We start from the raw sequence: 13,434 nt of genomic DNA, 5'->3' as shown, positions 1-13,434 counted from the left end.
TCACTGCCACAAGATGTGGTGTAGTGGTTAGAGTGTTGGACTGGGAGTCAGGAGATCCAGTTTCTAGTCTCTGCTTGGCCATGGAACCTCACTGGGTGACTTCGGGCCAGTCACAGAATTTCAGCCTAACCTACCTCACAGGGTTGTTGTTGTGATGATAAAACAGATAGGAGGAAGAGGATTATGTACCCAGCCTTGGGTTCCTTAAGTAAGAAAAAAGGCAGGATATAAATGTAATAAATAAATAAAATAAATAAAAGGGGGTTAGACAAATCCCTGGAGGAGAAGGCTATCAATGGCTACTAGTCTAGATGGCTATGTGCTACCTCCAGAACCCGAGGCAATGAGGCTATGTATACCATTTGCTGGGGAACATGGGTGGGAGGGTGCTGTTGCGCTCATACCCTGCTTGTGGGTTCCTGGTCAACAGCTGGTTGGCCACTGTGTGAACAGAATGCTGGACTAGATGGACCCTGGGTCTGATCCAGCATGGCTGTTCTTATGTTCTTATTTACCTTTTGTTTTGGTTTTGAGGAGAGAATAGAAGGAGGTGATATAGCCAGAACCATCTTTCTGTGAACTTTATAAAAAGTGTGCCTGTTGTATCTGCAGTATTGTGCAGGTGCCTAAGTGCCTGTTTTGTTTCTGGTACCTTTTGTACCTGCAGTATTGGAAAACTGGTGATTCTTCAAAAATGACATAATTCTTAGCTGATATGAATGTGGTTTCCAGATTTACCAGTACTGGAAATAAATGTTGGAAGCATTTATGTAGGGAAAATACCAGGCAGAGCGAAAAAGTGAAATTCATCTGGTACAAACATATCAAAAATAAATCTTTGAAATAATTCCATTTTATTGTTCTCTAAAGGTAGTGACTTTAGCATCTATAAAGTGTTTCTACAAGTTACAAATGGTAATATACCCAAGTAATCCCAACCGGTATTCCAGCAGCTATATATGTGTAAACTGAACATTTACAGGGCTCTAATAATTGTAACCTGAAAGTAATCTGGAGCCTGATGATTTGCCTTGTTGATGTCAGTTCCTCTGGTAAATACAACTGTTGCCAAGATCCAGGACATTTTTGGTCCTGAGGTATTTGTATCAGCAGCTATGTTTTGTGGGCTTGCCAATTGCCAATGTTAATGTCTACATGATGGTGCTGGACTAAACAGATGGAGGACATCAGCTCTTATCAACTTCATAAACTGTGACAGGTTTTTTTAAAATGGAGATGGAAGCAGCAATGGGCCCCTTGTTTAGATTTTGATATATGTTGTGGTTACTGCTGTTTGATCTTTTATGATATCAATTCTTCATCAAACATAATATTATTATTGTATACAATATACACAATATACACATAATTCACATATTATGAAACAGCATTTAGAATGTGCCAATTTTTTCATCCCTTCTTTAAACATTTTAAAGGGTAGGTCATGGATCATAGATCATAGAATCATAGGGTTGGAAGGGGCCTACAAGACCATCGCGTCCAACCCCCTGCTCAGTGCAGGAAGCCTGATTCCCAGGCGGTCTCCCATCCAAGTACTAACTAGGGCTGACCCTGCTTAGCTTCCAAGATCAGACAAGATTGTAAGGCATCTTTCCATGAATATGTTGCTTTTACTCTATAAAACTGTATTTTGCATGATACATCAATTTGTTTCAGTCTCAGTTATTTACATTACACCAAGCCATAAGGGAGTTTGTGAATTTGTAGTGTAAAACCTGTTGTCTTTGTACCCCAAAACATATGTACGTTACTAAATACCTACCTGAAGAGATCCACCAGACCACTTCTCTTCTGGTGTTTATGTGGGCACTTGAGCCATCTGTTTTAGCAGGCCTTGAGTTTTGATAGTTGGTGCATTAGACCGTTGCTGCTTTTGAAACTGTTATTGTGTTAGAGTTCCCTGTATTTTAACTCTGAGATGTTATTTATTTTGGGGATGATTGTGTTTTATGATGGGATTTTTAACCAAATTGTAAGGCACTTTGAATATAAATAATAGAATAAGATGTACAGATCTCAAAATAAAATAACAAATAAATGTGAAAATTTGGCAAATATTGATATTCACATATACCTGTGAATGCTAACAATCATATTTAGGCAGTTGTAAATATTCACTGATGTAACTCTCAGAATTCAAACATGCATGTATTTTTTCTGTGATTATCACATGTGCATGCTAACATTCATTAAATTTTGGATATTTATTGTAGCATGCACACCATGCACATGTTAAATATGCTAACAGATGGCTCAAGTGCCCACATAAACACCAGAAGAGAAGTGGTCTGGTGGATCTCTTCAGGTAAGGTATTTAGTAACGTACATATGTTTTGGCCATTAGTTGCTTTCTAATTGAACTCCCCTTACTCTGAAATGAGATTATGCTTTCATGAACTTTAGGCTACAGTCCTATACACATTTACCTGGGCATGAACTCAATGGGGCTTATTTCTGAATAGAAGTATTTAGGATTGCACTGCACTTGGTTTAAAATAGAAAGATGCATCTCAGTGTTGCCTTTGTCCTCATTTTTGGAAGATTCCATCACTGCAATTGTTTTTCTTTTTCTTTAAGTCTTTGAAATATTCATTCCAGACCAAGGACCGTTTGTGTTTTGTGATGGAGTATGTCAATGGAGGAGAGGTAAGTCAGACAATGAGGAACTAGTGGTGGTGTTATTGTTCTACCTTACGTTCTGCTGTTCTGATTAAGATGGCAATGCAGAGCTCTATTTTCCCTTGTCACATATTCTTTTGCTATAATTAAAGCCACCTTAACATTATTTCATTTATAAGGGTGTATCTACTATTACTTGTCATCTCCACCCATGTGCACTTCTTAACATGCAGGAACACCCTACTAGTGGACCCCCCTCCCCTATCAGCAGTCTTCCCTGAGAGCTGAATGTGCAACAAGGTTATATGGACATGGACACAGGGAGAGTCTGGATCAGACTATTGTTCTGAGATTGTTTTTAAAGTAAATTTTCTATTCTACCTTAAGTTATCACTACGTGGCAAAAATGCAGTCGTAAAACTTCCCTCTTCATCTCAATGGCCAAGTCTCAAAATTATTGGTATACTGAAGACTATATATGGAAATCTTAAAATATCACTTCTTCATTTAAATTGTTTTGCCGAACTTTAATTTTTCATTTTCCTCAAATCCCGCAGATAATTTTATTGCCACTTTTGGCATAGATGTTTCTATTAAAATAATGATTTGATGTGTGAGGAAATATGGTTTTTAGTTGTTTATACTAGAAAGAGTAGTTGCAGAGTGTGATTGTCAGAATGTGAAACTCTTCATCTTGGAAAAGTTGCAAATTTCAGTCTAATTTGCAGTATCTGGTTCTTCCTTCCATACTCATCAATCCTTTTGGCTCTCTGCAATAGAAGATAGTGGAATCATTTTGCTAACTCTGGTTAATTTAAGACAGGGCTTATGGTGGTACAGATGTTATACTACACAAGTTTTTGAACTAGTTTCCTTTGACCGGAAGACTTTGGGAAAGCAGGTTAGTTAAATTCAGGTTATGAAGCTGTTGAAAACAGGATTTAGATTTGAGACTATAAAGGGTTTGGTGGAAATTTCCTTTTAAGTATTGTTGCAGTAATATTGTTACTGAAACCTCAATAATTATGAGCAAACTGGGTGGCATTTATATCAAGTAAAATGGCATGCTAACACAGGTTCAGTCACCACAGAATATAAATAAATGAGTTGGTGTTGATGCTATTAATTTTATTGTTAAATCTTTTTGTAGATGATAGGTAATCTGTTGAATTTTTGACACCATTATAAGTTTTTCAACATCATCCATGTTTCATATAAAAACATGGATGATATGTATTAGGGTTTTAAAATTAAGATTGAGATTTTAATGGCAGAAGAAAAGTGGCCTGTTGAGGTTTATTATAGACTCTGGATGCATTATTAAAAACCCAGTCAATGGAGCAGGTCACATCTCAGGTCATAAGGAGCTCTAAAGCTGGTTTTGTTTGAGCATCTTACATTCTTGCTGTAGGGCAAGAGACGGGTTGACATTTGTTAGTATAATAACTGATATCTGATGTGAGGGGATAGATGGGGAGGTCCAGCTGGGGAAAGTCATTGTATGAAATCCCTTGTTTAAAAGACAGGTTGCTATTAGCATAGCCTTATTGAAAGGGTGAGGGTGGAAACTATCCTCACTACCAACCAGGGTCAAAGAGGTGGGTTTTTTAAATGGATATTTATACAGCACATTACCTTTTAAATAAAAGAAGATTTCTGAATACTCAAGGTGTATTTTTATGACCATGCTCAAGAAATAAGCTGGTATAACTTATGAACTGTGAAATACTATAGTCCCTGCATTTGTGTGCATGTACTAAATAATTCCAGTTGTTTTCTTTACAGAAGTTTTTTTTAATTGAGGAAGGGGATGGAAGAAAAAAAAAGTACAGAATGATGATAGTGCACTTTTTTTCCCTCTGGTAACTGAAGGTTAAATGGGTAGCAAGCAGAATACCTTAAACAAGATTGGTATATTGATTAAAATGCTGATTTAACAGCTCGTTTTTTCCCCTTGGAAACCTGGAAAAGATAAGCCAGCTGCTGTCTAAGAGTGCTGAGTGTCCACTGAGAGTACACTATCTATCATCACAATATGGTGATGAGAGGTGTTTTATGTTTGTGTTAATTTCCCCCACTAAATCAGTAATTATTGCAATCCTGTCCCTGCTGTTTACCCTGCAGCTGTTTTTCCATTTGTCGAGAGAGCGGGTGTTCTCTGAGGATCGCACACGCTTCTATGGTGCAGAAATTGTTTCTGCTTTGGACTATCTGCATTCTGGAAAGATTGTGTATCGTGATCTCAAGGTAAAAAAAAGAAGAAGAAGTAATCAAAATGTTGTTTTTGAAAAGACTATTGGGAAAAACACAAAGTAATTATAAAGTTACATTATTTTGAGAAAAGTAAGTAGTAGAGAAGAAAAAAAAACTGCTGTAGATTGAAGTTGACTGACTATTCAGTTTCATACTGTAATCTCTATATACTGATGCAAAATGTTGGCTTCTTTGCACAAATAAAGGGAAATGTGCAAATGTCAATAATGCTTTCATCATTAAGTACATCTAAAAGCACAACTACCAAATGTTAAACTCCATAAGTGGAGAAAAATTACATGTGTGATTAGTGTGAGAATAGTGGAACTTGGGCTTTTTATGTGTTAATGGCATTTTCTTTTTCTTCTTTTCTTTCTTTTTACTTCTGCAACCCTTGCCATTCCCTGAACTCTGCTAATATCTCCCTCTTGTGTGGGGATGGTGCTGTTTTGGCTATTTGAGGCTCCATACTCACCTTTGAAGTTGGGAAATAGAGGGAATTGTAGGAGCAGCTGTGCAGTGCCTTCTAGTGGGAATTTTTACTTTTACTTATAAGAATACTTAAGAAAAGCCAGTATGTTTTGCCAAGTGATTGGCATGATGGGCACAACATAAGGTAGAAAATTCTGCAAGCATTGGCTCTCTTCTTGGAGCAGTGGGCTTGGCCTCCATATAAATAGGGAGGGGCCCTTCTGACCCGAGTTTATTTTCAGTAACTATCCTCAGTGGTTGGTAGACACTTGCCAGAGAAGGAGAAAGGCAGTTTAATGCAAGGTTTTTACATTTAGAGGTTTTTTGTGTTATTTTAAATTATCTTCCTAAGTATTTTTGAATAGGCAGTTGCTGAAGTCATTAATCATTTTCAGTCTATTTGTACACCACCCACAGAACTTTGGCTATTGGGCAGTCTAAATAATTAATACAGAGGCAATTTGGAGAATGTAATAGCTGACAACTTGAGAATTTGGCTGTAGGAAACAGCTCAGAGAGGTCAATCGCTGACATAGTCTATTAAAAAGTAGGAGTTCAGCATGAATAAGTTAACTGAGGAACTGCTGAGGACTTGGCAGGACCTCCTCCAGCACTGCCCTGCACTGAGAGTATGCTCGTAAGACATCCCTTCTGGGAATATACTCAAGAGGTAAGTCACTGGTGCAAACTCTTTCCAGTCAGTTTTGTTGGGAGGTCTTGCCCATCTCTCAGAGTGCCTGCTCAAAAGGGTGTGGCCCCCTTGCTCAGTTTTTTCTTTACTCCTGCAGTGGTATCATCATCGGAATTTTCTTTCTGATAAATTAACTCAGTGGAAAAGCTAGGTGCTTGCATTTTCCTCCTTTTCTTTCATTCTTCCTTTCCTCAATCTTCAGTCCTCTCTCTCTCTCTCTCTCTCTCTCTCTCCCCCTTTCTCCCTCTCATTTTGCATTTTATTTCATTTTGGTGATCTTTATGCCATGTGAGTGCCTTCTCAGCACTGCCCAATGGTACAGCAAGCACTGCTTAAAAAGTGTGCAGGCTGTGGCAGCATGTTTCCTCCATCAAACGGCCATGACTGTTGCCTGTTCTACTTGGGCAAGGGGCATGTGGTCAACCCTTGCCCCATTGTGAAAAAGTCACAAGACAGGCTAGCCACAATAGGACTAGTCACCTTCTGGTATCATTATAGGAGCATGGACTTTCTGCATTGGGTGCAGAAGCTCATGACCCTTTGATGCCTGTGACTGCTCAATCTCAGCTCTGTCTTTTGCAATGTTGTCTTCTAAGTCCATTATCTCAGCTGCTCTAGCTACTCTACAGGCTCCTAGGCCTGTCACAATACTATGGCATTTTTTTCTGACCATGCAATGATTCTGCCCACCCTGGAGAATGTTCTACCAGTGTTTTAGTCAAATCCTGTGTTGACCTTGGAGCTCTCACTGCATGCACTGAATTGCGCAGAACATTGGTCATTTATGTTGATAGAGGAGGTAGTTGGAGCCTTGTCTTTTATTTCTTATGATTGCCCTAAGAGGGGTCAGCTAGTGTCAATACAATGCTTTTCTTGCTGGGTGTCATCCACCTGCAAACTCTGTTATAAACTAGCTAGTCTGCTGATCCTGATCAGAGTTCATCCTCACTTAGCAAAGTCTATAGCATGTTCCATGGCATTCCTTAAGGCATTCCTTCCCGAATTGTGCTAGGCTGTCATCTGTTTGCAGCCCTTGATGTTCATTAGATATTGTGCATTTGATGTTTTGCACTCAAGCAGAATCATCCTTCAGAAGAGCTTTGTTGAGTTCAGTGGTTGCATGAAGCCACCTGCCCCACCTCCAGATAAGATAACTTGCTATTCTCCCTTAGGTTGAAATGCACAGATGTCATGAAGAAGAAAGATGGGTTGCTTACCTGTAACTGTAGTTCTTCACATAGTCATCCATTCAGTCACATAACTCACCCTCCTTCCTGACTGCAGGTATCTGGTCTGACCCACTCTCACTGTGGAGCTTCCTTCTTGTTTGCTGTGGCGGTCCATTAGGAACTGAACAGGAAGTTGGAAGCCATGCTCCTTTAAGCTGTGCGCTTAGCTGGGAGTGGCCTTCCACCAAAATATTTCATTGCGTAGTTCTAGAAGGTTCTGAAAACTGATCAGTGTGACTGCACAGATGACTACTTGAAGAACTAAGCTACAGGTAAGAACCTGTCTCTTTCCTTGGACCTCAATTCTTAATGCAGAATTGAGCATTCAACCATGGAATCTGAGTTTTTGTCCAGTCCTCCTTCACTGGAGGTTCAAATGACTTGTTGAAGTCCTACAAACTGTCAGATAGCTTGATAAGTATAAATAATTAAGTACAAGTAAGTATAAGTATAAGAATATGTACATACATAAAAATTAGGGATACTTCTTAGTCAACCATGCAACATAGAATGATTCAAAAATAAGTATGTGTGCTTGTTATGGATTTAGTATTTGCTAGTGTTATCAATTTATAGTTCCAGTATGTAAGATGCTACCATTTAATCACCTTTGTCTCCTTAAGACAATTAAAGCATACACCTAAAATAGTTTTGGTGGACAGTTCAGGTTTTGTACTAACAAGAATTAGTAAAGGAAAATCTTTGAATCCATTTTTACTTTTATTTTAAACATATACTTCTTCTGTTAAAACATAACGTATTTAAAAATTTAAAATAAGAAATAATATTTATAAATCTTATTACTAAAGATGTCAAGATCTTAATAGGTTAATAGGAGAGCTTTTATCTAAATCCAAGTACTTACCCAGCTCTGTATACACTGTCCAGCTGAACAGCAAGGAGGTTCAGATGGTAGCAAGGTCAGAATTCAGAGCATACGTTTACTGTTTTGTGAAGACTACCTCATTTTGAAATGATCTTCAATAACTTAGCTATTCATGAACTAGGTGCACATTCTTACTATTTAATTCCTTCTAAAAATTCCTAAGAGCTTAGATATAAATAAGGAAACATACAATTTCTCCTAGATATGGCAAGTTCTAAATCCATGCATTTGTTTTTGGAAAATCTTCACTCAACTGTTCCTCCTTCTTGTTGTTCAGTCGTTCAGTTGTGTCCGACTCTTTGTGACCCCATGGAACATAGCATGCCAGGCCTTCCTGTCCTCCGCTCTCTCCCGGAGCGTGCTCAAGTCCATATTCATTGCATCGGTGATGCTATTTAGCCATCTCATCCTCTGCCGTCCCCTTCTCCTTTTGCCTTCAATCTTTCCCAGCATCAGGGTCTTTTCCAGTGACTTTTCTCTTCGATTTGGTGGCCAAAATATTTGAGCTTCAGCTTCAGGATCTATCCTTCCAATGAGCACTCAGGGTTGATTTCCTTTAGGATGGACTGATTGGACTTCCTTGCAGTCCAGGGGACTCGTAAGAGTCTTCTCCAGCACCACAGTTCGAAAGCATCGATTCTTCGGCGCTCAGCCTTCCTTATACTCCAGCTCTCACAGCGATACGTTACTACTGGGAAAACCATAGCTTTGATTATACGAATCTTTGTCAGCAAGGTGATGTCTCTGCTTCTTACTATGCTGTCTAGGTTTGCCATAGCTTTCTTCCCAAGGAGCAAGCGTCTTTTAATTTCATGGCTACAGTCACCGTCTGTGGTGATCTTGGAGCCCAAGAAAATAAAATCTGTCACTGCTTCCATTTCTTCCCCTTCTCTATGCCAGGAAGTGATGGGGCCAGATGCCATGATCTTCGTTTTTTTTAATGTTGAGTTTCAAACCAGCTTTTGCACTCTCCACTTTCACCCTCAACAAGAGGCTCTTTAGATCCTCTTCGCTTTCTGCCATTAGGGTGGTATCGTCTGCGTATCTGAGGTTGTTGATAATTCTCCCGGCAATCTTAATTCCGACCTGTGATTCATCCAGCCTGGTGTTTCTCATGATGTACTCTGCATATAAGTTAAATAAGCAGGGCGACAATATGCAGTCTTGTCATACTCCTTTCCCAATTTTGAACCAATCAGTTGTTCCATGTCCGGTTCTTAGTGTTGCTTCTTGACCCTCGTACAGGTTTCTCAGGAGACAGGTAAAGTGGTCTGGTACTCCCATCTCTTTAAGAATTTGCCATAATTTGTTGTAATCCAAACAATCAAAGGCTTTAGTGTAGTCAATGAAGCAGAAATAGACGTTTTTCTGGAATTCTCTTGCTTTCTCCATGATCCAGCAAATGTTGGCGATTTGCTCTCTAGCTCCTCTGCCTCTTCAAAACTCAGCTTGTACTTCCGGTAGTTCTCGGTTCACATGCTGCTGAAGCCTAGCTTGTAGGATTTTGAGCATAACCTTGCTGGCATGTGAAATGAGCGCAATTGTAGTTTGAACACTCTTTGGCATTGCTCTTCTTTGGAATTGGAATGTAAACTGACCTTTTCCAGTCTTGTGGCCATTGTTGAGTGTTCCAAATTTGTTGGCATTTTGAGTGCAGCACTTTAACAGCATCATCTTTTAGGATTTTAAATAGCTCAGCTGGAATACTGTCATCTCTGCTAGCTTTGTTGTTAGTAATGCTTCCTAAGGCCCACTTGACTTCACTCTCTTGGATGTCTGGCTCAAGTTCAGTGACTGCACTATCATGGCTATCAGGGACATTCAGATCTTTCCTGTATAGTTCTACTGTGTATTCTTTCCACCTCTTCTTAATCTCATCTGCTTCTGTTAGGTCCCTGCCTTCTTTGTCCTTTATCATGCCCGTCTTTGCACAAAACTTTCCCTTGAGATCTCCGATTTTCTTGAAGAGATCTCTAGTCTTTCCCATTCTATTGTTTTCTTCGATTTCTTTGCATTGTTCATTTAAGAAGGCCTTCTTGTCTCCCCTTGCTATTCTTTGGAAATCTGCATTCAGTTGGGTATATCTTCCCCTTTCTCCCTTGCGTTTCGCTTCCCTTCTTTCCTCAGCTACTTGTAAAGCCTCCTGAGACAGCCACGTGGCTTTTTTGCAATTCTTTTTCTTTGGGATGGATTGAGTTGCTGCCTCCTGAACAATGTTACGGACCTCCGTCCATAGTTCCTCAGGCACTCTGTCTATCAGGTCTAATCCCTGAAATCTATTCCTCACCTCCACTGTATATTCATAAGGGATATGATTTAGCTCATACCTGAATGGTTTAGTGGTTTTCCCTACGTTCTTCAATTTAAGCCGAAATTTTGCAAAAAGAAGCTCATGATCTGAGCCACAGTCAGGTCCAGGTCTTGTTTTTACTGACTATATAGAGCTTCTCCATCTTTGGCTGCAAAGAACATAATGAATCTGCTTTCAATATTGACCATCTGGTGATGTCCATGTGTAGAGTCGCCTCTTGTGCTGTTGGAAAAGAGTGTTTGCTATGATCAGCATGTTCTCTTGGCAAAACTCGATTAGCCTTTGTCCTGCCTCATTTTGTACATCAAGGCCATGCTTGCCTGTTACCCCAGGGATTTCTTGACTTTCTACTTTAGCATTCCAATCCCCTATGATGAAGAGGACATCTTTTTTTGGTGTTAGTTCTAGAAGGTGTTGTATGTCTTCATAGAACCGATCAACCTCAGCTTCTTCGGCATCAGTGGTTGGGGCATAGACTTGAATTACTGTGATGTTGAATGGTTTGCCTTGGATTTGTACTGAGATCATTCTATCGTTTTTAAGATTGTACCCCAGTACTGCTTTTCCCACCCTTTTGTTGACTATGAGTGCTACTCCATTTCTTCTAAGGGATTCTTGCCCACAGTAGTAGATATAATGGTCACCTGAATCAAATTCACCCATGCTTGTTCATTTTAGTTCGCTGATTCCCAAGATGTCGATGTTCAATCTTGCCATCTCATGTTTGACCACCTCCAGCTTACCTTGATTCATTGGCCTTACATTCCAGGTTTTTAAACAATATTGTTCTTTACAGCATTGGATTTTCTTTTCACCACCAGACACATCCACATCTGAGTGTCCTTTCGGCTTTGGCCCAGCCGCTTCACTCTTTCTGGCGCTACTTGGAAATTCCCTCTGCTCTTCGCCAGTAGTACATTGGACACCTTCCGACCTGAGGGGCTCATCTTCCGGCGTCATATCTTTTAGCCTTGTGATACGTTCCATGGGTTTTTCTTGGCAAGAATACTGGAGTGGGTTGCCATTTCCTTCTCCAGCGGACCACATTTTGTCAGAACTCTCCACCATGACCTGTCAGTCTTGGGTGGCCCTGCACGGCATAGCCTATGGCTTCACTGAGTTACGCAGGCCCCTTCGCCACAACTTAAAATATAGTTTAGAATGTTTTAACATTCCTTAAACAAAATGATTTATTCACCATCAACTGATGAGAAAAAAGTAAACATTTTGACCTTGAGTGATAAACCTATACAACCCAACATTTGTTCTAATTGCTCTGTTACCCAGAATACATAATGAACATGAACTCCTTTTTTGTTATCAGTAATAGAATCATTACTTTTCTTTATTCAGTTCTCCAGATTCTCAGTTATTTCTTATGAACGATTCCCATTTGCCTACAGCTTGTCTTTTTAAAATAAGACCTGTTCCTTGTTTGGAGATTAATTAGCACTATTCTCTTTAGACTCTTTAGCAATTCCAGCAATATCAACTGCTTTCTGAAAATTTGTGACATGCTTGCTGATTGCAGACTTAGGGCAGAATCCGGGTGGACACTAGTGTGGACGTAGCATCTCTAGCAGAATGCTAATAGTGTTACCTGGCACAATAGGTTTTCCGGCATTGTGCTACAGCTCTCTTATGCTACTGCGATGCAATTTACGTTAGTGCTAGTGTCCGCTTGGATGCTGCCCATGGGAACATCTCCAGCAGAAGGCGTGATTGTACTCTATTGTTCAGAAGAACTAGGCCCTTCAATGTCAGAGGAATGTGATCGCGTCCTTAGGATTTCAGCCATTTAGACTGCCACCTTCAGACTGCTGCCTTTGGTGGCAACCAAAGAGGGGGACTTTTTGGTGGCTGCTCCCAGGCTGTGGAACTCTCTCCCAAGGGAGGCTAAGTTTACTCCCTCTCTGCTGTCCTTCTAAAAAAGGTAAAGGTAAAGGTGTCCCCAACCAGTCGTGTCCGACTCTAGGGTGCGGTGCTCATCCCCGTTTCTAAGCCGAAGAGCCAGCGCTGTCCAAAGACGCTTCCGTGGTCATGTGGCCGGCATGACTGAACACCGAAGTGCACAGAACGCTGTTACCTTTCCCGCCGAAGCGGTACCTATTTATCTACTTGCAATTTCTTGCTTTCGAACTGCTAGGTTGGCAGAAGCTGGGACTGAAGACGGGAGCTCACTCCGTCACACAGCACTCGGGTCTCGAACCGCTGACCTGCCGACCTTCCAGTCTGCAGTACAGCATCTTAACCACTAAGCCACCGTGGCTGTCCTTCTACTGGCAGGCAAAGACCACTTTATTCAACAAGGCCTTTGGCCTATAAGTGGGTCTGTTGGATTGGGTGCTGTTTCTTAATTTTATATTCTGTAATCATTACATATGTATTGTCTTATTGTTTTAATCAATTTTAATTGTGTAAAAGGTAAGCCACCTTGAGTGCCATTTTATGGTGGTTCAAATCAATAAATAATACATAAATATCAAGTTGCAGACATCATCTACAATGTTGAGGTGAGACCATCCTGGGAAAAGTTGCATATCACTGATAGTTTTCTTTCTTTTCTTCACTATTGGAAAGAGATCAAATATAACTCAGAAGTAGATGGACATCTCAATGGCATTTCCTTATCCCTGTGGCATTTTATTATCCAGACTTGTCACCTTCTAGTCTTTTCCCATACCTGATTATTCCCAGCCTATTTTTGCAGAGGTTTGGGAGTGAAGGCAGTCAAGACAAACTGGATGTGATGGCATGCAACTATAGTTACTAAGAGTTTGCATCTGAAGTAGGGGAGTCTGCAAAAAAATGTAGATGCAAGAGTAAGGCCTACTTCGTCATCACAAACACCAGATGGCAAGGTAAACCTGTCTTTCTAGACTGTACCATGTCAGACTGCAGTTGGAGGCTCACATGACTGAACATCCATGTGAAAAAAAGTCCTGTACACAGA

At 40.2% G+C, this 13,434-nt stretch overlaps 1 protein-coding gene across 1 annotated transcript in view; it reads left to right on the top strand.

Moving 5' to 3' along the window:
* The window catches only part of AKT3 (AKT serine/threonine kinase 3), a 232,442-nt gene that overhangs the window by 180,026 nt on the left and 38,982 nt on the right, over positions 1-13,434 (top strand). Inside the window, exons 9-10 of the mRNA XM_084828246.1 lie at positions 2,599-2,667; positions 4,765-4,887. Of these exons, the coding sequence (XP_084684372.1) occupies positions 2,599-2,667; positions 4,765-4,887 (192 nt within the window). The remainder of the gene's footprint in view (positions 1-2,598; positions 2,668-4,764; positions 4,888-13,434) is intronic.

Source organism: Heloderma suspectum, chromosome 1 (assembly GCF_057233095.1).
Source record: "Heloderma suspectum isolate Gila_16-S chromosome 1, 16-S_ref, whole genome shotgun sequence".
Lineage (NCBI taxonomy): Eukaryota > Metazoa > Chordata > Lepidosauria > Squamata > Helodermatidae > Heloderma > Heloderma suspectum.
The sequence above is the reverse complement of the archived record's forward strand: the minus strand, read 5'-3'. Positions and strand labels throughout refer to the sequence as shown.